This window comes from Syngnathus scovelli, chromosome 12 (assembly GCF_024217435.2).
Source record: "Syngnathus scovelli strain Florida chromosome 12, RoL_Ssco_1.2, whole genome shotgun sequence".
Classification (NCBI taxonomy): Eukaryota; Metazoa; Chordata; class Actinopteri; order Syngnathiformes; family Syngnathidae; genus Syngnathus; species Syngnathus scovelli.
This window is the reverse complement of record NC_090858.1, coordinates 9,240,576-9,268,411: the sequence shown is the minus strand read 5'-3', so window position 1 is coordinate 9,268,411 and position 27,836 is coordinate 9,240,576. Positions and strand designations below refer to the sequence as shown.

General features: G+C 38.4%; 2 protein-coding genes across 9 annotated transcripts in view; one reads left to right on the top strand and one right to left on the bottom strand.

Annotated features, from left to right (window-relative positions):
- Nucleotides 1–225: 225 nt before the first annotated feature.
- Nucleotides 226–17,417, bottom strand: tasp1 (taspase, threonine aspartase, 1). 2 transcript variants are annotated; one of them, XR_007485005.2, is made up of 15 exons: nt 17,261–17,417; nt 16,589–16,787; nt 16,328–16,395; nt 15,949–16,017; nt 15,269–15,389; nt 15,032–15,116; nt 14,863–14,942; nt 14,620–14,726; nt 13,229–13,348; nt 12,462–12,540; nt 10,300–10,410; nt 9,319–9,426; nt 8,779–8,852; nt 3,816–3,958; nt 226–1,403 (listed from the first exon to the last, which is right to left on the bottom strand). XR_007485005.2 is itself a non-coding variant. In XM_049735768.1 (14 exons), exons 2-14 carry the CDS (start codon nt 16,716–16,718, stop codon nt 3,866–3,868), a joined length of 1,245 nt encoding a protein of 414 aa, XP_049591725.1. In that variant the 5' UTR covers nt 16,719–16,787; nt 17,261–17,417; the 3' UTR covers nt 2,894–3,865. The 2 variants fall into 2 exon arrangements, 1 of the variants encoding a protein (XP_049591725.1); XM_049735768.1 differs by lacking the exon at nt 226–1,403 and having other exon boundaries at nt 2,894–3,958.
- A 1,023-nt stretch (nt 17,418–18,440) lies between these two features.
- The window catches only part of macrod2 (mono-ADP ribosylhydrolase 2), a 277,199-nt gene continuing 267,803 nt past the window's right edge, over nt 18,441–27,836 (top strand). For 4 of the 7 annotated variants that reach the window (XM_049736631.2, XM_049736629.2, XM_049736630.2 and 1 more), the window contains exons 1-3: nt 18,492–18,696; nt 21,153–21,257; nt 21,947–22,060. In XM_049736631.2, the coding sequence (XP_049592588.1) occupies nt 18,660–18,696; nt 21,153–21,257; nt 21,947–22,060 (256 nt within the window). In that variant the 5' untranslated portion in view covers nt 18,492–18,659. Of the gene's footprint in view, nt 18,697–21,152; nt 21,258–21,946; nt 22,061–27,836 lie in introns of all 7 variants that reach the window. The other 3 variants (XM_049736627.1, XM_049736628.1, XM_049736626.1) reach the window with 3 other exon arrangements.

Here is a 27,836-nt window from a genome sequence, read left to right as displayed (position 1 = left end):
TAACTGGCAGAGGGAATCATCATTGCATAACGTCGTCTGTGCTTTTAATGCAAGGTCACCAACACCACTTTTTGTCCCATGTCACTTATATGCATAGGCTACATAGTTGGAAATGGTGTTGCGTTAGGAAGTTGGTGAAAGACCAACGATAGGCTGGACATCCATGTAACAGGACATTCAGTAATTTTTTCAGGTCTGGGGGAACAAGTGAATTGTTTTCACATCGTCAAAACATTCCTGTTTTTACGAGCCTGGCAAGACAGACCAATACTGGTACACCATTGAGTCTGGCTTGCCAGGCTATGCTTTTACTAGGCTGTTGGATGATATTGCAACATGCCTCTAAAATCTAAATATACATCCTCAACAATTAGGATATCAAGAAAAAATTGAAACATTTTTGTCAATCAATTCAGGAAGTGAAAGTAACATTATTTTAGGCAGTATACATTTCGCAGAGCAAAACATTTCAAGTCTTACGAGTAGAAAATTTTGTCCAGCTAGGTAAAGATTGTTAAAAACGACAACGTCTCAAGATTATTATATTACATAATACAAAATGATATATCGAAAAGTATCTTAATCTTTATGCACTCAACATTTGGCTGGGTCTCCTATTGGATGAATTTGAGATGTACCGTACTTGAATCCGAATGCATTCTTTTTTAAGCAAATGAAAACCTAAAATCCACTGTACTTGAAAATAATTGAATACATTTTAGCCTACCATATAGACCTTTTTCAAGTCAACATCACACAGTTTTTTGTCTTCCTCCTGTCATAGCAGATCCCTTTGCCGAGGTAATAACTTGACACTGGTTTTGTTAAGACCTGCCTTCTTCCTGAGGGTCAATTTTGACCAGCCAGTCCGTATGACATGAATGTTGCCCATGTGTGTTGATGTGAAACAGTGACAGTGACAAGGAGGTTGGCATCCCTGAGGTGAGAGATTTTGGGCAGGGGTGAAGCAGCGTGAGCACGTAAGGCGAATGGCAGTGATTCATTGTGACAGTGGGGTTTGGCATGTGAGGACAGCAGCCTGGCCCGCTGCCTTTGATCTTTATTTGCTCCACCGTCTGTTTTGCATTTGAGAGCCTTGCCGAGCAGCAGGCATTGGATACACCTTGAATGGCTCAGGACTTTGTCCACTTTTTAAAGATCCAGGATCCCTTTTCAAAGCAAAAGGGGATTGAGGGCAGTGAAAGTTCATGCTTGAAGGGCAAGGTTTCCAAGATGAATTTGCTTGAGGGTCTCTCGGCAACGCAGATTAGCTCTGATGAAAAGTGGGCGCTCTGTAATAGCCCATAATCAAGCTAATGGTGACTGGTGTGAGTGTGGGTGAGGGGCAAAGGAACAACCGTCTCTTTTAGATGGACTTGCAGGATCAAACCAGGGTCAGAAGGCTGGAGAGGAAACACAAACACGTTTCTGACACTTCTTCTGACCTGTCAGCTACATTTTGAATGTCAGTGATCTCACAGGAGTGCGAGTTCTTACACTTTCGAACCAAATTGCCAGTGGATGAAGTAAACGTTATCATTCTCCTTATAGTAGAATGCAGAAAGTGAAATCAAAAAAATATCTGCAGCTAAAATCTCATCCAATTGCACATTATAATAATTACGTTTTATTGAAAGCATAGATGCATCAATGCCGATACCAACACAGGTACCATTAATGTAGGTCTCGACAATATCGATACTTTCTCCAAAATTCTCCAAAACTACACCACCAACCTGACATAAAACTTTCAGCTGTGTGCTTGTGGAAATACTCGAAGGACATGGATGGTGACACTTTTAGGATATTGCAGATTATGCTCTGTAAACAACCTGGCTAGAAACACAGTATGCTGCCTACAAGAGCAAAGCTTTGTTTTAACATGGACGTGTCTCGATTAGGTTTTCATATTGTGTTTGTGTTTTACCTTATAATCCCTTTTTATTTTTTATTTTATGGCATTTATTCACTTTTTGTTGTCAGGCAGTGCTGCAGAAAATGCACATTTACCTCCTTATGGTGCCCCCTAATGTGCAGACTGAGGCACCACGTAGCTGAAATGCCTTGTGTCACGGGATGTATTTTAAGAACATACAGTTGGATGTTAAAATGTTAGTAATGACAACTTCTTAGTCTCAAAAGTGTTGTACTTGAATGAAACGTACAACATGTTCAAGAAAATATTGTATTTTTTGTTCATGAACAATAATTCATAAATACATTTTTTAATCAAATGTGAGAAAATGATTTTCCCAAGTATCAGTACTTGGTATCGGTGACTACTCAAATGTTAAGCACTTTTAGTCAGTCTAAAATAAGTGGCACATTCAAAGTTGGCAACTAGACTGATGTATTATTGCCTGTAAAGCTGTTATCAGAATACTGGTTGAAAATTCCTTGAAAACCGTAAAGAACAGGGGAAAAAAATATATGTTTGGAACTTTGACCCCATCAAACTCATGGGAATCTTCAATCTGATATCCTTTGAAGTTTTAAATGTTTTGGCTTCGGCACTTCACGATAAGTCCTTAAAATTTGTAGGCTGGAAATTAGGACCAGGTAGAGAAGCAGCAGTCATTTCACACTTTTCCTCAGTAACTTAGAAAGTGTGTGGCGGATATCATTCAAAATGAGTAATCTCCATGAAACAAAACAAAATAGAAGAATGTGTGAAAGAGTGGCTCCTCAACATACTTGTGCCATGAGGTTCAGCGTACTGGCGACCGTCTGTCGAGTTTGCTTTCCCAACCAGCATGCAATTTATTCCTAGACTATACATTTTTGACAGGAATAAAACACGGTCTCATATGGTAAAAAAAAAAAAAAATGTTCTCCAAATAGCAGCATGGCAGAATTGAAACACAAACTGTCTGAAGTTTCCCAAGACGGACAGTTAACATGGTAACATAAAAGTTTATTTACTTCTGAATCACTGTGGAACGCTGCGCACATATTAGAATTTTCTGTATTTTATAGTTGTACACTACATTTTCATGTGACAAGCATTAGTCATATTGTCTTATGACTTGGAACATTTATTAAGAGAGAAAAGTATCTTAACAGAAAGATGAATTTATACTTTTTCAAGTAAAACTTTATAGCACCATTTGAATGTGCACTGAAATGCATAAACTGTAGTATAGATGAACCCTCTCCTTCATAAAAACAAAATACATGTCCTTTAATGTAGTATCTATATGGATATGTGTTATTCATGGTTTGCTAAAAGTTGTTCTTGTTTGTAGCTCTAACTGAGTAAGCTACCTGAGTGCTTCAATATCCACATAGCTCTGGTAGTGCATAAATGTAGCTCTGCCCTCTTGGTGAAGCGCATGCAGTTCTATGTAATACATTTTTCATAAACTATGTTGTGGTTATAAAGGCTGAAAGTGTCTCATTAACTAAGAATCATGTGATTTTTATTGTGCAACATGGGCTCAATGATGTACGTGTGTGAAAAAAACAGATGCTAAATATGTTTATCGGAGTAATAAGATCACAATTTTTCCTGTCATATATAAAGGCGCCATTTACAAGTTATTATACGTGTGCATATTTCATCTATTGTGCTTGAGGACTATCATAGAATTTGAATTGAAATCCCTCAAAAATAGTTCCATTGATGAAGTAATACAAAATAATATCCACCCTGTTTACCTCATAATCGTAGCTTATCTACCATAAAAAGGAATAAATCAATACGTGGCACATCAAGGCAACAGTGCATCAAGTATAACCCCAAGTGCATATGGAAGTCCTGCAAGTGCCCAGACCACACTCAAGCTTTTCATTTCCAGCATCGTCCATCATAATACCTTGTGAGTATAATATTGCTTGAGAAGCCAACAAGGAAGGCGAATGGGACTCAATCTACCGTGTTCGTCAGGCGACAAACACCTCCTTCGATGGCCAGCGATTGACCAGGAACAGTGCCAGGTGGTAATCTGGATATGTGTGTCTGGAAGGAGTGCAGAAGAAGACAACATTAGATGGACACACTACTTGACATCAAATCCAAAAATGCTACTAGCAATTGTTGCATTTTGTTCAAGATGTCCGTCGTTGAGCAAGGAAAACAAAAATGTGGAGTAATAGTTGGTTCTTTATTTGCAAGATCTTGGGTTGTCTCACGGCAGTCAGTACACAATACACTTCTCAGCAGGTGAAAACAACCCAAGATTTTGCAAATAAAGAACCAACTTTTACTCCACATCTTTGTTTTCCTTGTTCAACGACGGACATCTTGAACAAAACGCAACAATCGGTAACCCTGACGTGATGTCCAGTTGAGCAGTTTTAAGACTTACGGACATCTTGAACAAAACGCAACACAATCAAACATGGTAGTGATGGCACTACAAAGAAAGAAGTCGAAAATTTGGTAAAGGCAACCAAGGTCTGTCTGTGTGTCTGTCTGTCCGTCCAGCCATCGTACTGCTCATCCGGTCAAAAAGAGTCAAATTCATGAACTGGTGGGGAAAAATGCTAGTCATCATAGTAACTGCAGCTGGATGACAGCTGGTCCACTGTAAACTGCCAAAAGTACATCTTTACATCAGAGAATGATATGAAGATTTAAAGTGGCAAGGCTGCAGAATTAATTACTTGCAGGTCAGTTTGTTGATCAAATGAGACCACTGTGAACATTTAAAGCATCACAGTGTCAAAGTGACAGAATGCAGTGTTTGATGCCTTGCGCTCTATAGACAGCTGTTGCACATCGGTCCAGACTCAAATCAACTTTGCTTTGATAAACACACTTTGACATTGTTTTTGAGTTTCATCTCCATTTGTCTGTTTTGACTATTAAGTGACACTCGGACGGGCGATTTATTTAGGGGTGGGGGGTGTTAGTGTGTAATAAAACATCAGAAACAATGAGAGAATCAACAGGCCACTGAATTGGCCTGACATCACATCTCCAGTTGCAGGACCATCCATCTCTATAACATTCTTTTAGTCAAGTCCTAGACTATGGCCCCTGACATCCTGGGGGCAACTGTCATACACTGGAACATCACCCAGACAAGGCTACATACACACATGGCAACACTCTCGGGGGTTATTATGCCTCCAATACAACCTTCTGTATTCTTCTTATTCCCTTCATCTTTTGTGGATGGGTTTTGAGAACAGCCATTTTAAATCTGTTTCAAGTGAAGGTTCAAAGCTGAGTCATAATCAACTTAAGGTGCTTTCATGTCAGAAGAGCCTTTTGAAGTCTTCGCAACTCCGAATAAATTGAATAGAAATCGAAACATATACTATTTAAAACGATTTACTGGGTAGGAGCCATGCATGATAAACATTAACAACACGCCGACATGGAAGCCGTCGATGCCCTTTTGAGACTTTCACTTTGGTGGCAACCTGACAATGACCATAATGAGCGGGCAGGCAAAAAGATCCAGACAAGTGAGCAAGCACACCACAACCCTGACAGCATGTTGCTCATCCCAAAATTCTGCTTGTGGTTCAGGGAGGATGTGTGCCTATTTATAGTCAGTAAATAACCATACTGTAGCCATGGCATGTGTAAACAACTAATCCGATGGATGCACATGTCGATTACAAACCTATTTGGTCACGCTATGCTGACTTTACTATAGCCCGCCATGGAGTAAAACGCACATCGACGGCCAAAACATATCAAAATGTTGCCAATGGAATGCATGCTTATTCCATGATAATGACCTTTGGTGGGCTTGAAGAAAAGTCCAATTACACGATAGCTATCCAAAACTAATCGGGAAAACAAGGCTATACAGACCACCAGTGTGCTTTCTGTCAAGTTGACACCCAGTGAAGACAAAAGCCGGGTCAAAACATCACATCAAAGACATAGTTGATCGATCTGAGTAACAAACAACTTATGACTGCGAGGCAAGACAAGCCACATACTGACTCCAGAGAGAACGCCAAGTCACTTTTAGCACACTGCCTATGTCACTGTTTTGTTGTGGCTTTCACATTCTTTAAGTCATGTGCTATTTATTACCAAGACTAAATGGATAACAAAAACAAAATGTTCAAGAATGAAAGACACTTGTCACGTTAAAAAAATAAATAAAAAAATACACAATATCAAAGGGACTTGCAATGCATGCAATATGACTATCTCTGACCTTAGTTTGCACAGCAAAAGCTTTATAGTGGTAATGATGTCCAGGAAGAGGCAACTGCGTCTAGGTAGGGGGGCAACATATTTTACATTTCTCTTTCATCTGCGCAGTCATGATAAGCCATGTGGGGAAATACGTTTCAGCAGTGTCGCAGCCTATCGATGTCGCTCATGAATAAGGCTCTTACGTCTCCCAATTTTGTTGTCTGCCAGCTGTACAATGACAATAAAGACTATTCTATTCTATTCTATTCTATTCTATTCTATTCTATTCTATTCTATTCTATTCTATTCTATCTAGTCCATAGTAATCATGCAATCATTTTAGGCTAATGTGACAATATTGAAAGGATCTCACGCTGTATGCCATTTATACTGCACTTTGGCACACCAAATAATGAAATTCTAATTTCATGTTGTTTAATTTGAATGCAAAGCACAAGATATTTTGCTAACCTCTGGTTGGGGATTAGCATGATTGCTCATGGACGATACACACCCACAAGCCAGATGTGTCATATAATAAATGGAATCTTTCGTTCCACAATTTCAAAAACTTATAATGAAAAGTGCCATCTTGCATAAAAGAAATAAAACGACTTGCTATAATCGACAAGATTGAAGTGATGTGACATGGGTGAGTTCATCACAGTGTGATCGGGTGTCAACCTCACTGACTAGCAAAACGACAACAACAACTGAAACCCAGTAATAAATATTACCATCACTTCAGCTGCATATTTGGGACAGATTGGTCAAAAGCGGTCTAGTCACACATTAAAAAAGTATCGCAACCGCACTTATATGCGCGACAAAAGCTTTTAATCGATGGGTTTTTCTGCGACCTAAACAGACTGGAGAGAAAACAGATGCCCTTCACTTGGGCATTCATTTGGTGGAGAATGTGTTGGCAGCATTTTGAGGCCCAGCAGAGAAGCAAAGGCTCGAGTTTTGTTTTGCATCCACAATGTTGGCTTCAAGTACTGGACAGCCAGCTGCTTTGGCATGCAGAAGGTAAAAGGAACAGATGCACCATGTAAGGTTTGTTGCCTCACCCCTTCAACACGCCGCTTGATCACTCTCTAAAGTAACTCTGCAACGTTTGCTGTGGAACCAGCGCATGAGCTTGCTTAAGTCATTGCTGTAAATAGACAGCAATGAACTATAGCAAACCTTACATTCTTACATTCTGCAACTAACCAGAGAAATTAAGTTCTAATTTCTTCTACTAAGTACACAACATGCTATTTTTTCGATGCAGTGTACCAAGACAGATATACCACAAGACATGAGTAAAGTCAGGAGGGGTGGAACAGTGCTCAGCAGGACATAGCACCAATGCTTTGAAATCTGAGCCAACCTTGAAAAACAGTGGCCTCTCCTCATTGAGAGAGAGAGATTCATGGGCCAAACAAATCAATGTGATCAGTCCTCAAAGCCACTGTATTAAAATGCTCTTGTTCAAGAACTACATTCAACCTCACTGAATTGACTGTCTTTCTTAAAAATGTGAGCAAAACACTGATGTAATTTTAATTAAAAGAATCAATGAGGACAACAATGAAGGAACCGAGATGACTTAATCAAACAAAGATGCGGCAGGGGAGTAGAAATGGTTCAAGTTGGCCTCGACTGCATGTGCGTGCGCTGACCAGACACTGACAAAGTTAAATAATTTTCCAGTCCACACATGTCTATCATTCATTGGGAAAGATGTCGCCCGAAATCCAAACAAGAAATTTTACCTTCATCTTTCTTCAAATGCTTGTAGGCAAATATTTCCAGACATTAATCTTCAGTCCCAGCCACCTGCTGCCATTGGAAGCACTGTATATGCTTTTGGCAAGCCCAGAGTCTATTTCTGACAAGATCCATCCAAATGATGGGTTTTAGCAGCAAGCTACGTCAAGTCATTGAACCAATTCAAAAGAAAGAACCATGATCTGTCTTTCTTCTGCTGCTCTGTTTCATTGTTGCGACTCGGTCTCGCATGCTTCTTTGTGCTACGATAAAGTAACTTGGACAGCACATCTGGAAACTGGGATCGATCAGCTGCCAAATTTCTGCGAGTACTCACTGATGCTTGATGTTCATTTTGTATTTTGTTTCTATGGTTACTCTGCATGCTTTCATATCTTCTATGGCTAATTGCAACACCATTTTAAACTGCCCCATGTCCCAGAATTACAATGAGTTTAAACACACATAAATTACTTGATAAAATGCTAACTCTAGTCAAGTGATTCCCAACCACTGCGCCAGGGCACATCGTCAAAGACAGCATGCCATTTTCAACACTTTAGATTGTTCAATAATTTGTCAAATCGACTCACGTGATCCCTGACCTACAGTATAAATTTGTTGAAAAGAAAAAATGTGACATAGGAGGCTCCTACTTATTAGCTGCAGTGACACAACAATTAAATGCTCTTCCAGACACAAGAATTGACCCATGTATGAACTTTTGGTGATTTATTTTTTTTTTTGCTGCAGTTTCCATGGCCCAGTACAGATTGGGAAACACTGCTCTAGTCCAGGTAAACTCAATGACAAACTAAATGTCACTAGCAAAGTTTGAAAGAAGAGGAAGTACAGTCAACACATTTTATTGAAATCGAATGGATGAAATGAGCTTGTGGCAGTGTAATAGAGCTCACCTTTGCTTTGCTGTCTTGGGCGGACATGTAGCCTACACACATGCTTTCTGTGGTATGGCTCCAAAGAAACTCCACTGTGCAAACATAGAGGAACAAATGAAATAAATTACACAATATAGCATTTTTACCATAAAGAACGGGGTTGCCGAAATAATTATATATAGGTAGAGAAACCAGATCTACCAACGCAATCAGCCACAAACTGAGGCATATTCAGAAGGCCTGCTTGTCTGAAGATTAGCATTTGATTCCATAGTGGGAGGTCTTCATGAGATCTGAGATGAAGGGTGTGAAACCGGAGACTGATTGTGCAAGTTAAAACAGACCACCCGCCAGGAAAGCCAGGGTGAAGAACCCCCCCTGTACACACGCAGACACACACGGGCCTCCACGACCACACCCCACTAACCCAACCCACCTCTCCCTTCAATCTAATTGTCCGAGGATAGATTTGAAAGATTTGCAGCCACATTTTTTGTGTGACCTTAGCTGAGGCACGGAATCCAAGTGTGACCAGCAATGAAATACCCCAAGTCTCACCTAGACAACCCTTAACATTTGTAGACGGCTGAGGTTCCACACATTTGCAGCAGCGCAAGACGATTACGCCACCCAAAACTCGATCTTCGCTGGCCAGAAAGGGTGAGCCTTAATGTGATTAGAGAGACATATTTTAGTGGCAGAGTTTTCTTGTCATGTGACATTAAATAAATAATAGACAAAATTGACCTACAATAATAATGATAATGAAATAAAATTAACGAATGCAAATGTTTTGTTATTTCAAATTCATTTGCAGAACATAAGAAAATGTCAAACACTTGCCTACAGGTTAAATACAAATTTACCCATAATTGAAGTATATTTATTGGACAACTTGAAAGGCTTACGCCTCTTCAAAGCATAGCAGCAAAGTACACTACGATATACGGTCTTCATGTTTATTGTTCATTGTTTAGCCATCAATTGCCATAAATAGCTGGATGTGTACGTTATTTGATCATGTCTTTGGGAGGCATGCCATGAAAACTCTTTCTACTTTAAACTGTGAGTAAGAGGCCTTTACATTATAGAAACCATTACTGAAGTGAGAGTAGGATTTATGGCACATTGTTTTTGGGGCAAATGCATTTACTTCAATTGGTTTCATACAACTGTATCAGACTTAAGTGGTACAGACTCATGGTCACGGACTGAAGCCAAATGTTCTATAATGGAACACTTCTGAGAATAAAACAAATCTTCAAAAACATTCAATGAAAACATCTTCAAAATGAAGTTCGGCCAGCAAACATGATGTGTGGGACATTTGGGGGACTAGTTCAAACAGTTAAAAGAAAACAAAGTGAATCACAAGACTTTTTTTTTTTATTCTGGTCTTCCTGATGGCGGCGACCCAACATCTGTTTGTTACATCTGCCTGTTTGAAAATCATTGTTTTATCACAAATTCACTCGTCTGACCGCATATACAGTACAATTCGTGGCAAATGTTAATGAAAACTACAAATGTGGAACTCACTGATGAACTTGTTTTGCATAGCTTCCAGCAATGCCTGATGGGCGTCTTCCGACTGCATGGCAGCGGAGCATTCCCGTGCCAGCATGGTGCGAATCAGATGCTCTCCACAGCCTGTGGGAGACACCAAGGCACAAGTGAGTATTTTCAAACAACTTACGTTGCATTACTTCAGCAAAGAGTCTTTTGTTAACTGCATTCTAACTGGCAGCCTATGGAAACACACATTTGGCCTCAGGACGATTCATAAATCTCTTTAAATAGAAATTAGTGGTAAGGTGTATGTTTATGCGGCACAAAATAATGTAGGGTAAACCAAAAGAAAAGATTATTCTTATTGTTATTCTTATTATGGCACCACTGGCTGACTGTAGGGGGTTAAAATGAAACAGATGTTGGTGAGCATGAGTGACCGTCTGCCAAATGTAACACTAACAACTTTATCTATAAAGTCTGACACATTGTATATTTCCCTATTCTTAAATTCCGAGCGAGCAAACAAATCTGTGGGATACACGGGTGTGAACATGTTATTCTTGCCAAAGCGCCAAATTGTTTTAAAGCTGTTTGCTCTTGTTGAATGCGGCTATGGTATCGTGTCCAAGGAATGAAACAGAAACAAGAGTGCAAATACTTTAAGCAAATGATCTAAATAAAGCATGGGGCCACTGGCATACGTGTTTGGAATTACAATCTTTTAAGACAAAATATCTCAGGTGTTTATTGTGCGGTGTATCTGGGATAACATTGAATTTAAACATGAATACAGTTGTCTCCAGGTTAACTCAAACATGACCATTTTAATCACAGCAACAAATCAGATCGAAGAAAACCTCATTGGGGGTATTGCCATGTTTTTGTAAATGCGAACGCAAGCCCCATGAAATCTCAAGTAACTAAAACACAACTAAATGCAGTTCTGCAACTGTGGAGAACAGATGCCTGAAGCAGTGCAAAGGTTTTTTCTTTTCTAATGAGAGCAGAATGTCAGATTGGCCAGGCACTTGGTCTTTTGTACTGCGTGTCCTATTAAGCGCTCAAAGAGTAATCAGGGCAACACAAACACAGTTAAACTAGATCTCCCGCGCCATCAGAATGAAATGTAGGCGAATCCATGAGGAGACTGTGACAGCCGGCAGCAGCAGCAAGAGTAAACAGTGCCAAGCTGTTCTTTTAAGGTCCACAACAAAGTACTAGTGACATATTACAAATCAAAACACAATAGGAGGAAAGCGATGAGGGACCAAGTGAACGACGAAGGGTGACGATCAAACGCCTCCTATGTTAGCATGAAAACTATTGTTTTTCTAGTTCTTTTGATGGAGCTAGCTTTCATGCAGGGAAATTAAAAACAGGTGATGTACTGGAACACACATTCTACTCTCCATCCCCATAAAGATTTTTAGCCAACATCAGAGACTGGGCAACATTACAGGGAAAGAGAGGATGTAGTAGAAACACAGTAGTGCATCATCTACATTTGATCAACTTTGGTAGTACTTTAACAGTGGGATGTAACAGAAATAAAAGATTGCACTCTCTCTTATATAATCCAAATTTAGTGTCAGTTAGAAAGTCTACATATAAAACTAGGGCTCTGGTGTGGGTGCTTTTAGAGATTTCTATATGGATGAATAATGTATTTATTCATTACTTAGTTCAGTTGTCCGAAACCTCTGCATTCACAGCGCAGTGGTGAATGAAATGGCAAGGGCCAAAGTGACGAGTACATCTCGGTAAGAATAACTTTAGGGAGACAGAAGTAGTGAATCTGTAACTGTACAACAAATCTCAAAAAGGAATATGCATTGTGCTACACTGCAGTGGCTATACACTGTTTTTATCCGCAGCAGGTGACCCTTGTTGGATGTCACAGTAAATTCAAAGTTCCTTGCAAGGCACCTGGCCCGCAGATGACTAACAACGTGTGCAAAACGATGACTCAATCATCCGAGGAAGTGACTGATGAAAATGACTCTCTGAGAATGGTCGGAGGTCATCGGAAAGAATTATCAAGCCTTTTAAAGTTTGACTCATCGGGGCTAAATAACAGGCTCAAAAAGAATATCTGGTTTTGATTCATATTGTCACAAAAAAAAAAAAAAAAATGTAGGGCTTGTGGTGAACGTTAAATGTGATAGCTGAGAAGGTGCAGACGGTTATACCTGAGGTACTCACTGCTGTAGAGTAAGAGTTCATGTTGCATGCATTTTCAGCCCAGCAGCCACATCCATAATGAGCAGCCTGAGAAAAAAAAAAAAAAAAAGAACTGTTGATATCTCACACTTTTCTGCAAGTCAATGCTTCACGCCTGCTAATCTTTCAGAAAAACAAAGGGTATAAAATATTACAGTTGTGTCATTAAGGTTGAAAGCATGAAAAGGGATCTTTGGGATACAATTTTTTTGAATTTTTGAAGACATTTCAATATAAATACATCAACTGGGAAGCAGATTTGAACATTATAAACAAATTGCCTATTAAACTTCGTGAACCCGGCAATAAAACCTACACGAAATTGAATATGCTGCTGACATTTTCATATAGCTTTTATTTTTCAATTAAGTGAAGTGTAATTCATTTTACTTGCTTGGGACATGTAGTTTCTCAGTATGGATATTACAAAGGATGTCAATTATTTGGATTTGGGAACGCCCTGTACTATTTTTGCCCTTTTGTTTTCAATTGGCTCTGACATATCAGAATTTATTGTCACTGATTTGGGTGGGGGGGGGGGGGGGGGGGGGGAGTTCTCATTGCAACAACAATAACAATGTGAATCACAATCGTGAAAGTTAAGCAGCAAAGTGAAACACAATGCTTTTTTTTTTTTGCTACGACTGCTCTATATGTAAAAATATATATATATATATTAAGTTGCAACTTGGAGAAGTCTTACAGCATACATACAAAAACTTGCAAACTCTCTTACCTGGCCAACCCTGCCAGGATGTTTCATGGCCAGACCTCCACTGGAAACCGCTGCAGCTACATTGCCTTGCATGTCAACCACAATGGCCCCGACGGTATCAAGGCACTCGGAACCATTTTCCTACACCACAAAAAAAAAAAAAAAGATTAATGGAGGGGAAGTGTTTGAAAATTGCAAAGTGTATCAATATGAAAGTTGATCCACCTTTAACAGATGGTATGGTCACATGAAGCTTGTTCTTGTGAAACTTAACAGTAAGTACAATTAGTCCATATAGGTACTTGGACTAAGTAAAAAGTTACAATTTGGAGAGGCTGCAGTTTTGCAAACTGCACAAGTGCTGCATCAGATAGCTCACATAATGTATTTGGCAAGAATTGTATGAATCACTTTTTCATGCTCTTCAAATTTCATTTCTTATGACTTGAGTCCGTGAGGATGCAAATCAAGCCATTAGAACAGCATGTGATGCACTTCTAAACCCAACCAGAAACTAAAATTTTCTTTTTTTTAAACTGACAGATGGGCCATTCGAAGCCGAGGTTAACAAGCGAGCACAGCTTGTCTTTTCATAGCATAATAGTGAACTCAGAATATACTGCACCTCGCCAGTATTTGCGAGGACTGCTTTGATTTCCGCAGAGAGCTTTGAAATCTGCGGTTAATTCCGCAATCGTAACTCATGCGTTAACATGACAAATGTAAATCAATCATTTCATTATAGACTACTCAAAGACAGCTAAGTCAACAACTAAACTGTTGCTCTTTATCGAACAGATGTCAGTAATATAATATCGATGGTCGCCATACATGTTGGAAGGACGTACTATTAGGCAACATCTGGCAATAGAAGTTCACAATTGGTATTGAGTATTTCACACAATTAATGTTAAATTTAAGACTCTCACTCTCTCGCACTCTTCTGTGAGTGGGTAGCACCACTTGCGGGTTGGAAGCAAAATTTCTCTTTACTCAGCTGGTTTTTAGGTCAACTCACAAAATCAGTCTCCAGTTCTGATGTTCAGTGCAACAAAATGCACTAATCACTGTCTACTCTAGAATCATTTTTCTGGAGAAGTCTATGTACAGTCTGCTAAGTCCATTTCCTTTGTGAGGCAACTTGAGATCTTACAGAGCACAACTCACTTATTGCATCAATAAATTTCTTCTCTTCCTCAAAGGTGACATTAAATGTGGTGGTGGTTTGTCAGTATGTGTGATTGATTTTTTTGGAGGGGGATGTGCGATCCACTAAGCAACTGGGCCACCTTAAAACATTATTTGTCATATTCTTTACTGGGATGTCATGAGTATTGACGCAATTGTACGTTATGTGAAGGGGCCATTTTGCTCTCTTATATCGACAAAATAAAAAAAGTAACACAACTCACATTTCTACTTGATTGTCGTCTTTTCTTTGTTTGATTATGTCCTGGGTCCATTTTCTCAGCCAGCTCCATCTTTCTTTTGTTCCGCTTGTATGCAGATAAACTGAATTCTATATGTGGTGTAAAAATAAAAAAAATACAGTCATCGGATTTATCTCCAACTACACATCTGCACCTGTGTGGAATTTATGCAAATTTTCATCTCTTACAAGGATATTGCTTTGGAAGCAGTGGAAAAATACTCACTAGTGGCCATTTTCTCCGAGGGGCAGGCTGGGACACCATGGCTAACAGCCCAGTCGTGTGCTCCTCGTCCCACTAAAAAGCTGGCGAAGAAATTGTTGATATTGATCAAGAAGTACAAATATAATGTAGTCAGAATACTGAAAAAGTAATTGAAAATGATGATAATCACCAGGGGGGTATTCTGCCGGCTGAAAGCTTGCCTTTCTGCGCTTCATTCAAGAGTCGATTCGCAACTAAGACGGGGTTCTTAATGCCTGAAAGGATGTTACGGTACGAGTCTGTATTATCGAAGGACAATCAAATCAAGTTTGTACAAATGTATCTAGTCATTCTCTCTCTCCCCATATGACAACAATGAATATAGCCCATATACCTGGAGTGAGTAATAGAGAGTGTAAAGACGTACCACTAATAGCACCCACAGATCCGTAATGCAGTGACTTTCCATCCATGATACTGGCGTCACACTCTATTTGCCCTGACAAATTTATGTTGGAGCCCATACCTGCATTAGTAAAAGGAGAGTCCTGGGAACACACAGAGCAAATTATATTTGGCCAGAATGCATTGACAATGGCTTAGCAAAGTAATCTCAAGGATCAGCGGCCGCTTTGGCTTGCTCTGAGTTTATGACGTCCTTCACAAAATAAAAAAGAGGATCACAAAATATTTGGATCTTTCCTCTGCTTTCCTTAAAGTATTTTCTTTTCATAAATTTCTCCTTCGTTTACTAATACGCGTATTATGCCATGGCTGAAGTGAATAGCTTTTTGAGTCTTCTGTAACCAACTTGAAATGAAGCACTTACGGAAAAGCAATTAGGTAAGTGTACCTTCTTGGAGCTGCTGAGAGCATTGAGATTTTTTTTCCCCCAAATCCTTCCCTTGAGGAAAATGATCTCTTACATCATGCAACAGGCAATACGCACAAGCATGAGCAAATTAAGAACACATAAGCTACTCTAGAAAAAACACTTGAATTTAGCAGTTAAATGGATCGTATTTTCATTTATGGAGTGTTCATTTAGTGGTAAATAAAAGCTGTTAGTAAATTAAAATAATCAGATCTGAATTATAAAAAAGCAACCTCAAGCTCAACCAGCGCTGCAGCCACGGCTTCAACTGCAAGTGCTCCTGCTTTGAGCTGGTCCACAGCCTGAAAAATGATAGGACAGTTAAAACCACAGAATAATAAATATGTTCAAAACAGAGCGGTACAATCCTACAATTTTCATCACCACCAATTGGTACACTGCTGATTGTGCTAAAGTGTGTCATTAAACAACATGCATGCATTTTTCAATGAGAAATTAAGGGACAAGGTCGACAAAAGTGAAATATGATGATGGAGATAAGTGTTTATGTACAATTTTCTGTGCAGGAAATTGTGGTATTTATGTACAATTTTCTGTGCAGGAAATTGTGATAAGTAAGGATTCAAGCATGTTGTCAGAAAAAACACTTACTTGCTGGCAAGCTCTTTTGCATACATGCTTATACTCCTTGGCCTTGGATTCCGAATGGTAACCTGCACCTGCAAAGACATGGCATCAATTATATAAAAGTGATTGACCATTAATGAGAAAATAATTTACCTATTAACAGAACGACTGAAGAGCTTTAAAGATTCAACTCAATTTTGTCTCTCTTGAAAGAGCAGCATAAACCACCCAATCTAATATTTCAATTACTTTTGCCAAAACGTGAATGGAGTTCATGCAACTTACCTGCATGCACTAAAACAAATCCACCGACTCCTGGTTTGTATATGTTAGTTGATTCCTGTTTGTTGGGCCATGGATTATCTTTGTAAAATATGTATTGTTGTTCTTCAGCAGAATTTTGTAGACTTTCCATAACCCCTGCATAACTTGACAAGCCTATCGTGGCCCATCATCGTGTGAGGGAAACATTTTGAAGGAATACCTGTCAGGGCAAAAGGGAATACAAATATTACTACACCCAAAAAACTCCAAAAGTCATTAGTGTTGATATGTATGTACTCCAATAAAACGTCATTGGTCGAGAACGTGGTCAATAAACCTACTGGTACATCGATCATAAAATAGACTGTTCTAATGAAAGTGTAATATTATAATATATTCCATTAATGCGTGTAATATTATAATTTAACCCATTCTTGCAGTATTTATATAACTAAACTGTGCAGGTTCTCTAGTTCTAAAAATGCAAATGACACTGCCAAATGCAATTTTGCATCAGCGACGTGGCTCACTTTCAAAGTTAAGCGCATGACGCTTGATCATTTTGTCATAAGAATAATTCCCAATGGGATTTACGATGGCGCATCACAGGCAAAATAACTTACTATGGAAGCTCATCGCGATGGCGAGCTAACAATTCGCCAACAAACAGTACAGAAAACAACGTCAACTTACAACTTGCTCGTCCTCCAAGAGCAAAACACCAGTTAGCAATGTCATATACGTATAATCGTAACAGAACTACTCAACCACGCAACTCGGGCATACTTCCCTGTCATTTGTCACATTAGCCAGTTAGCCAAAGCAACATAAAGTACTTCCGGGTTTTGCTATGCGTTGCTAAGGAAGTGATTATCACTGCACCAGGCGCTGGGTCACATGATCAAACAAGCGCTCCAATCTAGCAATAATTGAATATTTTGAACAACTAAAACAGCATGACAACGACAGCGACATTATATTTTATGGAGAGTATAAAACTGTACTTGCACACGCCTTTTTTTTTTTGCTCCGTATAGACAATAAATGTGTTTGGTATCAATTCATGTCCACGGTGGGTAGATCATTTTATCATGTCTCTCAATATATATTAAAAAAAAAAAAAAGAAAAAAAAATGCTTGTCCACGGTGGGTAGATCATTTTATCATGTCTCTCAATATATATATTAAAAAAAAAGAAAAAAATTGCTTATCTATGATAAGTTTGTGAACCACTTTGATATACGTAAATTGTATGTCATGTGACAGAGGATGAGCGACAGACATATACTCACTGCAACAGTGCCATCTAGCGTTTTTATTTCAACTGTGCAAGGAGAATAATGCAGCATCCGCTCAAAAATCGCGACAAATCCTTTGTCCAGGAAATGTTTTTATTCCTTGGAAATTCTAGTCGTGTTAGGTCTAACAACGACTCATCGTTTGCATTTAACAGTAGTGTCCATATATGTCGTAGTCATTGTTTTAGATAAATTGTGATTACTAAATGGTTAAATTGCACTTGTTTAATTTTACCATGGGCATGTGGGACCTATCAAATATCTATTAATTACTTTACAGTGAGTTAGCATTGCCAAGTGGATTTAAGTTTTACAATCATGTGCACTGCGGTGTCAATAACAGTAAACATATACATTTGTGTGATTCATCATATTTTATTCAAACACATATTTAAAAAACTTAATTAGTAGGAATTGTTACATTCTTCGCCAGTAAAATATATTTGGACTGACTTAAAACAGGCTTTGCAGGACTTCACAAACCCAGTAGAAATGACGAATCAAAGGTCTGGAGCACATGATTGACTCAACAATTCAACCAACCACAAGCTCACTTTTCCGTTCTTGACAGCCATTCAGATGATCTCGAATCGTACACACTATTTCACGCCGCAATCACGGTAGGTTGAGCCGAATGAGCACCGTAGATATTTGACAGCTTCACAGGTGAGAGAAGCGGCTAAAGGCTGTCACACTTTGCATTTCTATTTTACCCCCCCGGCGCACCGTTCACAGTGAGCCTGGGTTTGCCACAGTCAAAAATCAACCTCTCGAAGACCAATTACTCCGGCAGCATGAGCAAAAAGAAAAAGGATTGGAAGACTGAAAAAGGTAAGGCATGATTTGAGGAGGAATGTGGAATTTTCTGCTCTTCATGGCTGACAGACAGCGTAGATTCTATTATGATGAAAAATGGACCAGCACTCGTATTGTTTCCCCTTGTGGCTCCAAACTACTTTTCATTTGCACGAATCACACTAAGTGCACGCATGCTTTGAGGATGCGTCTGCTTGGCTCCTGTTATTGCGTGTGAATGCTTTGAAATCAACACTGTCTACTCTCCCCAGGCTACTTCGTATTTAGCTTGCATCCAGAGGACCGCTTTTGTTGTCATTCACCTGTCGGAGTAAGATCCGCCACAAGAAACCGACGCGACGTGTGATGCTCACTAACATGCACATGCGCTAAGGTTGCTTGAGACAAACATTGCAGCGACTGCGAGACCACAAATGTTTTATAATTTGCAAGATTGTGCATCATTGGTGCCTCGTGAAAATATAAAATATTGATTATATAATGCAGTTTCTTTTAACTTTCATGCTTGTCAAGTGCAGGTGCACCTGCAACTGGTTATCAAATCAGTGCTGCTTCAATCTACAATGGATGCAACAAATTCTACAAAGTTTTTTACCACCTACATCAAAATATTTACTATGAATTGTAGGTTTGTTCACAGTAGCATGGTGGGCCAGTTATTTTCACAAATGCTTAACAGTTCTGATGTTGGGGATTTGAATCTGGGCTCCTTGTGTGGAGTTTGCATACACTGGTGAGTCCAGCTTCCTTTCACATTGTTCCAGCAGGTTAACTGAAGATTTGGTATTGCCTTAAATATGAGCGTGAATTGTCATTTATGTACATGAGCAACAAGTCTCACCTTTAATGTTAATGAGGACACATGGATGGATAATGTTCATGTGCTGCTTGAGGAATTTACTGAAGAGGACCTGACCTGGTGATGCCTTGTTTTTTTGGTTGCGTTTGGAAATATTTGATGATCATGACCTCACTGTTAAATATTTATGTTGAATGTGGCTATTTCTAGGCGTATTTTTTATAACCCCTCCTTTCTGTCAAGGTAATTATAATTCTAGGGATCTCTACCTGGAGCAGGCAGCAGCGTAATAATGAAGAATATCACATTTCATATTCTGAGCTCATCCGTTACCTGTTCTACTTATAGGTTACTGGTGTATATGGAGATAAAGGCCTTTAAAGTGTCAAAGAAGTTTCAGAAGTTCATTATATATTTAATATGATTATAAAGAAAAATCTGTTGAAAGGCTAAAGACATGCTTTTATGCTTTAATCATTTTAGACATCCAGTCATACCAAAATAAACAAGTATAGTGTTGTGGTGAGTACCAAAACATGGCAGCCTGAATGGTGGCCATCTTTATGCTAAAGAGGAATAAGTCAGAAGTGTGTCTATGGTTTCAATATGACTCAAATGTATGTATTGGTAGATTTAAAAAAATATATATATATGAAAAGTGTTACTTTTTTGTTTATCACCTTTGTCATGGCTTATTTTGTTTGCGATAACTGTTTCTTGCTTATTTGCTTTTTTGATAGGAATTTTTGATTAGCAATTTCATTATTTGTAATTTTTCTTTTTGTGTTTTTTGTTTGCTTTTTTTTGTGTTTGTGATTTGCACTTCAGGGCCACCATAAATATTTGACAGGTTAATCGGTTATTAAAATAATCTTTAGCTACATCCTTCGCCTATATGTAGTAGTTGTAGGGATAGGGCAATGCAATAAGAGGAAAATAAAACACCTGGAAGGCAAATAAACAAAAATATGGAAATTCGGACTGTTATCAGGTCGTAATTAGTTTCCTCCTGAGCCCCTTTGAAGTGCCCTTGAACTGCTCAGGGGCAATATTATAATTTACCAAGCAATATCTCTCTTCCTTAGTGCATGGCATGCTGATGTATGCTACTAATTTGATGTATCCTATTACAAAATATGATGAAAACTTTATGAAAATAAAGTAAAAAATAATGTTAGAACCAATAAAGACTATAGTTGGAGTATAGTCCTGTATATAATTTGAAAAAAAATTCATCACTGAAGAAAAAATAAAAAGAGGCAGCATGGTTACCTTGTGGTTAGAATGTTTGTATCTCAGGTCTGGGTTCATAGGCCCATAAACTTTCTGTACAGGTTTTGCATGTTCTGCCTGTCTGTGTGCATTTTATCTAACTCGTCGGTTTATTCCAAGAGTCCAAAAACATTTTAGGTTACTAATTAAAGACTCTGAAGTGTCTTAGGTGTGACTGGGATTTCATATGGTTGGTTTGTTTTACATCCCCTGACCAATCCAGGGTGTGCCTTACCTCTCGCCTAAAGTCAGCTACTAATATAGGCTCCAGGTTACAGGAAAACTAAAAACAAGCAGTGTTTAAAATGAAAGGATAAGCAGGGATATCACAAGACAGTATGTAGTCCTTACAAGTTCCGCAGTTTTACAGTCTCATAGTAATACTGTTTCTTTTTAACAGAGAGACTTCTCCGCATGGACCGTGATGAGAGACGTAAGGAGGGCTATCGTTGTCAAGATTATATAGGTCTGGACAAGATTCCAACCTGGAGAGAAGAAAACTACTGTAAGAGAAGACACTTGTTGCTCAAATTCCAGCAACACACTTTGCATTACAGTACTTGCCAATAAACAGGCCGTGAGGAAGACAATTAGACCAAACATGCTATTACTTTTTTGATTAGATAATGACCATAACGATGTGGACCACCCTTGATATACAGTCAGAGAACATTCGATTGTAGCTAAGTTAACTTGTCGAATTTCTTCACACCTTATTAATAATTGTGGTCAAATTACACATTATCCCGTGTGTCAATGTGACCAACAATGCTTCATAGTAAATGCCACACACAAAACTGTACACTTGATTTCATATTTAAACATGCACTGTATTGCATAATTGAAATTTGTGCATGCACCAGATTTCATATTAAAAAATGCACTGTATTAGACTTAGACTTAGACTTAGACTCAACTTTATTAATCCCTTGGGATTACTCCTTCAGGGAAATTCTGTGTCCAGTAGCAGTAAAATACAAGATACACAAGAAAAACACAAGAGATCAAGATATACAGAAGATGCAGAAATACACACAGTGCAAGAGATAGCAATGAAATGTAAAAGAGGCCAAAAGATAAACTAGGCAAGAAAATCGAGGGAGGTAAAATTTCAATTGCATAATTGAAATTTGTGCATGCACCAGAAGTCAGCCTAATATATCGTGGTGAGATGATATGTCTATTTTTATTTAGCTGATAGAAAAGAAGATGGGAAGCTTTTGACAGGTGGAGGCGGCCTGAATGACAAAGTATCTCTCTATCAAGGTGACATTACTGTCCTGGAGGTGGATGCAATTGTCAATGCTGGTAAGTACTCTGACCTTTGACCCCGGTTGTTAGTGAGCTTCCATGCCTTAAGATGCATTATTTATCAACATGCTGCAGCTACCCTAAAAGTGTTGGACGCCAAGATGTGACAAAGTGCAACTTTTGTCTAAGTTAAGAATTCTCAACTCATTTTTACATACCAATTTGCCTCGAGATAGTGGCGAAGAAGTAATATTATGTTGACCTAAGCACAACAGCGAGTAGGCGAGGTGGTTGACGAGGTATGTGGTGGTTTACTGCACTACTCAAAATTTATTTGGATTTCAGGATAACCTAAAGTGCACAATAACTTTTAGAGGCGAATTAACTTTGACCTTGTTTAAGTCTTCCAATGCACATGTCCAACTTTTCACTGTTTCGGTACTTTTTTCAATTTGATCTTGTCTAACAAATTCAATGGGAGAAATTCACATTAGGTATTTGATTCATTAATTGATTATATTCAAAATTAATAATAGGTCAGATTAATTTTAACATAAATTGCATCTTGAAATGTTAATCACAAGGGCAATTGACCCTAAGTTTTTGTTTGTAGTGAATATAAATTAGCATGCTTTTTTTTTAGGACACCATACACCTTAAGCGTATGCCTTTGGCAGGATTTCTTACTGTGAGAGAATGACCTTAGCAGTCAGAAGTTAGATAATGGCAAATAAGAAAAAAAAAATAAGCCCATTTCGGATTTGTTTTCAACTTAGTACTGGACTTATGCAATGTTCTAAAGTTTGTCTGCTCACAACCTACATGATGTGTCAGACTTGCTACTCCTGTGCTTTTTTTCTATTTATTTTTTATTTTTTTATATAAACACGTTGCTATGTAACAGCATTCAATATCTCCTGCATACAGCCTTATTTGAGGTCCACTGAGTCATAGTATGATTTTTAAAAGAGAAATAACAATAATTTGGTGTTTTATGTTTGTTTTAATTTAAGAGTGTTAAGGAAAATGTTAACAAATTATCCACATGTTTTCTGAACTGCTTATTCTGACTATTTGTTTACAAAAACAGACTCAAATTTATCATTTATTTATTTTTAGGAACATTTTAATGAAAGTGTTCTTTTAGTTTATCATCTACATACACAAGTGAGTTATTTTGAACAGAACAATACGTTCTTCCGCTTTGAACTTCAAGTATCTTTTGAAAATCCTTGACATATTTATACTTTATTTTGTTGGCCATAATAATTCCTAAAATCTAATTTGACTCATCAATCGATCAGGTTTTTGTGCAATCAAAAAAACAAAAACAAAATGAAATCAAATAAATAATTTTAAAACTCCTTCCACTAGTAATTCCACCTGTAACATGTACAACACCATCAAGGGGAAAAAATAATAATTATTTGAGAGGAAAAGTAAAAATATAGAGATAGTTGCAGAAGTGTGTACACCCTCTTATAACTGGAGATCTGACCGGCTTTAGAAACAAGCACTAACATTCAAACTGATGTCAAAAGGCAGTTGTCATGCCTGATCCCGTTTAAAGTGCCTCTGATCAACCCTGTATAAATTTCGTTCCTAGTCGTAGGCATTTCATTATATTGAGTCTGAAGGTTTTGTGGTAGTTTTGGTATTTTTGGAACTGTTCATAGTTACCTCCCACTTGATGAAGGCCCACGTTTTTGGCTGACAAAAAACAATGCTTCACTGTAGAAAAGATGCTCTTTTGTTGAGAAACATTGTGGCTCGTGTCAAACTTACCCTTGAAAATAAGGCTAAAAAACATTCAACCCTGGTTTTATTGTACCAAAAAATCCTTTTCACTCTGTATTTGGGCTTCTTGACGTTCACCTCGGGACAAATTGCAGGGGCGCAGCACAAGCGTTCCCATATTTGGAAATGGGAGGAACTAGCCCGATGGTTTGGATTTGAAGTGCGTCATGGTAATATGGGTTTGGATCTCCATCACACTGTTGTTCCATATTTTTGCCACTTAAAGTGCCTTCAGTTTGTTCTCTGGTAAATGTGGAACTTGTTTTGTAACCTGACTGATACCTTTGAACAATGGGATCTCATGACTTGTGCTGTCAGATGTGACTACAAAAATGTATGGAAAATCCGACGAGAACACTTGGATTTTTAATGCCACTTTAAATGTTGGCAGGCGTGCTCTGATTTAACGTTGGTTGGAATGTGATTGGCAAATTCTGAACATATCCCCAAATTCAACAGTTGTTGAAATTGTGCAATGGAAATTAACTCGGTTTTTTTTAATGTAGTGCATCTTTTTGTCTTTTATTCTTTCAGTTGAATACAGAACAGGTTATGCAACAGGTGCAATCAATGGGAAAAAAAATCAGAAGTTTTCCTATGTTTTACCTGTGTTTTTTATTTTATAAATATAAATGATGGCATCCACACTTGTCTTTTCAACCCACTTCATGAGTGATCACCTGACCTATGTAAATGTACAAGCCTATTACATTAACCTTACATAGAGGCATTTTAGGAATGATATGATTGTACCAAATCAAATTCTTTTGAGTGAAGATGTTGATGAACATTTAATTAGCTAATTTTGAAGAGGGAAAAAAAACAACGCTTCTTTTTGCTGGTTTGACGTTCCTGTTGTAATAGTATTTTCTTAACCTTCTTATTCACTGTTTGCCAATGATCCGTACACACACGCAGCCATTATGTTAAGTCCTGTTGATGTTGAATGAAATGAGTGGTGTATAATGTATGCTGAATTAATAGATGGGAATAGCAGACTGCTCTGTTGGCTGACTCTAATAAATGTAATCTTTTATGTAAATAGCTACCCTGAGGACTTGGTGACATGGCATTCGGGATCATGGTCGTCTGTGTTGTTTACACAAAGATATGCATTAGTATGCCTAATAGGCCCTTGACAAATGCTTAAATTTCCTTAACTTGGAGTAGATGCGTGTGATTTGCTACTGCTGGTTTTGTGGTGGAAATACTGATATTCCAAAAAAAAAAAAAAAATATTGTTCAGCCAGATGGACTTTGCTTTGTGGAAAGTATACTGACAGATTTTTGTACCCTTTTTCATGAATTAATTTAAATGCATTAATTAAACTGCTATTTTTTTATTTTTATTTCAGCAGTCAGTTTTTCCTGAAACTCTTGAGAAATATTCTGTAGTCATTTATATGTATTGAAGTTTTTAGTCAAAACAGCAGTGTAAAATGAATTACAAAGGTTAATAATTTTATGAGCCCTTGTGCTCCCACTTTTCTAGTGGTTGCCTACAGCTTTTAGAGGGTGTCAGTTTGCTTTATGTCCACTGTTAAAGTTTAATTATTGGAGCCATTGGGTTTTTAATGCTCCCTTAATTCTGTTGGGCTGGCGGCTCTTCCGTAACCGCCTACACGGTGAAAGTCTTTGGACAATATTAGACTGCAGTGTCTGTGGTCACACTATGGACTGACTCCACTGTCTAGAATTTGTTTTTTTCCTTCCCCTTCTGTATTCTATAATTTTGGTGCATTACCGGAGGTGGAAAGAAGATGTCCTTATTGCACAGAAAGTCAACACGATTAGGGGACAGGGATTTTGCCTGCCTATTCAAGCTGTAATTTGGACCAATACGTACAAGTGACACCTGAGTGTAGGTCATAGGACCAGCCAAACTATACCCCCAAAAAGTAGATTTTTTTTCAAGTTTAGATACAGTATTAACTGGGAACTAGTAATTGGTATACAAGTGTTTTAATGTGGCTGTCACTGCAATTTCACGAAAAACAAAATTCAAAATGTGTGAATCATACATAAGCCCCCCCCCCCCCCCCACACACACACACACCCATACACACACACACACACACACACACACACAGATACACATTTGTGTGTCACAATAATAGAAGGTCATGCCGCTGCCTTCACAGAACTTGCTGCTCTGCTGAACAGTGAAATGACCCTGGTGGAGTGCTGCATCGGGTCCTGTTCTAGGTCCAGTTAATCGTGTCAGTGCTGAGAGATCACAATGCAGATACACTGTCCAATCAGGGCTTCCTCCTCTATCTACTTGGAAATGTGATCATGGGTGTGTAACACACCAGCTGCTGTTTTCTCCCCTTAAGAATTTAGCCAATAATGACCAAACCACGTTAAAAGAGCATGCAGATTTTTAAGTTTAAATTGCACAAGTTATGCTGAGTGTCTGAAGTATCCAAACAAAGCGTATCTAAACTGCCTCCGATCAGTTTCAACTGTGTGATAAGAGAATACAAATTCCACAGTAAAATGAAATGCCCTAAATTTGTAACCTTAATTCTTTTGCATACTCTGTAAAGTCTGCCATCTGCTGTGTTTTGTAATCTTTGCAACTAGTATCTTGTTCTTCCTTGCAATCTGAGCCGTTCACATCAGTCTTTAGCTTCGGTAGGGATTCACATACTCTTTGTTTGACGTTGTGATGCGCACAGGAAAGGATACGCTTTAATAGGCACCTGCTTCTTTTACAGATGCTCAATCAATGCTGTAGTAAAGATAATCATGGTTGATGCAGTTTAGCAGAGACAAAGAATAATAGGCTGGGTACGAGAGGAAAATGTCATATTTGTTAAAACTCTATCTTGACAGAAACAATTGAGAAAATTATTGGAGGAATTCATGACGCGGAGGGAATTTTGTGTGCTGTCTGTCTCAAGATGTAATTCCCCATCTTCCAGAGGTGATGTGTCTGTCTCTGCACCAGTCACAATGGTTGCCGAGTGGCTTTGCAGTTTTTAGGCAGAACCCGGTGGACAGAAAGTTCAAAGCCATTAAACACAATTTTTATTATGATACATGCATTATGCATGCGCTGTTAGAAGGTGCTTGGTGGATGTGACCATCTGTGACCTGTACATCCCTCCAATTGTGCAGGAGCAGTGACTTGAAATGGTGTTCGCTTAGGTGCCTGAAGGGGTCACTGTGGTCCCAGCTTTCACTGACTTGTCCAACGGAAGACCTGGTTTATCAAAGGGTGGCTGAGCTGGTTCTTAGGCACAGCTGTATCAATTCTCCTTTTCTGCTTTCTCTTGTTGTTCCTTTTAGAAGTGTTCTAGGCGGTAAATAGAAAATTGAAGATCTTTTAAAATGTCAGCTCCTGTTTATGTTTAGCAGGCTAAGAAATAGCCAATACTGAGATGATGCATATTTTATTAAACCAAGTAGTTCCAATTTTAGCTCCATACCTCATTTTATGGTAAATCTCTGGATAAAAAGTGACACCCTGGTAGCGACCCCATCACCCCGACATACCACTGAATCGATCTGTAGTTATGCAAATAAAATATTGCATTCTTCTCTGAAATGAATATGGAGGCATGTTATGTGAACTTATTGAAGCAAGACTGAGGAAAAAGGTCTGATGTTTCTTATCTGACTGCCATCTCATTGTCTGGATATAATGTCTGAAATTGTGTATAGTAAGTATAGTGTTTTTTTTTTTTTTACATACCTGCTGCGTTCCTGTGAATGAATCCGTTGAAACAAGTATATTAAGTGCATTTTAAGGTGGCATAATTATTATTTTTTTTTCCTTTGGGTTGTAAATTGTGAAAAAGCTAGTTGGCAAGTTTCTTCATGCATCAATGAGTGTAATGATGACCTAATTGTCATTAAATAGTGATGCAATACGTTTGTGATGAGGTGACCTTTTAATTGAACAGTCTCCATCTAAAACCCACTCCCTGCAAATTCAACGAAAGCCAATAATCACCAACAGCTCTCCGGGTCATATTGGCTGCACAGTTGTTGTCCTCATGGATGCTAAGCAGTCACTGGGCATCCTGAT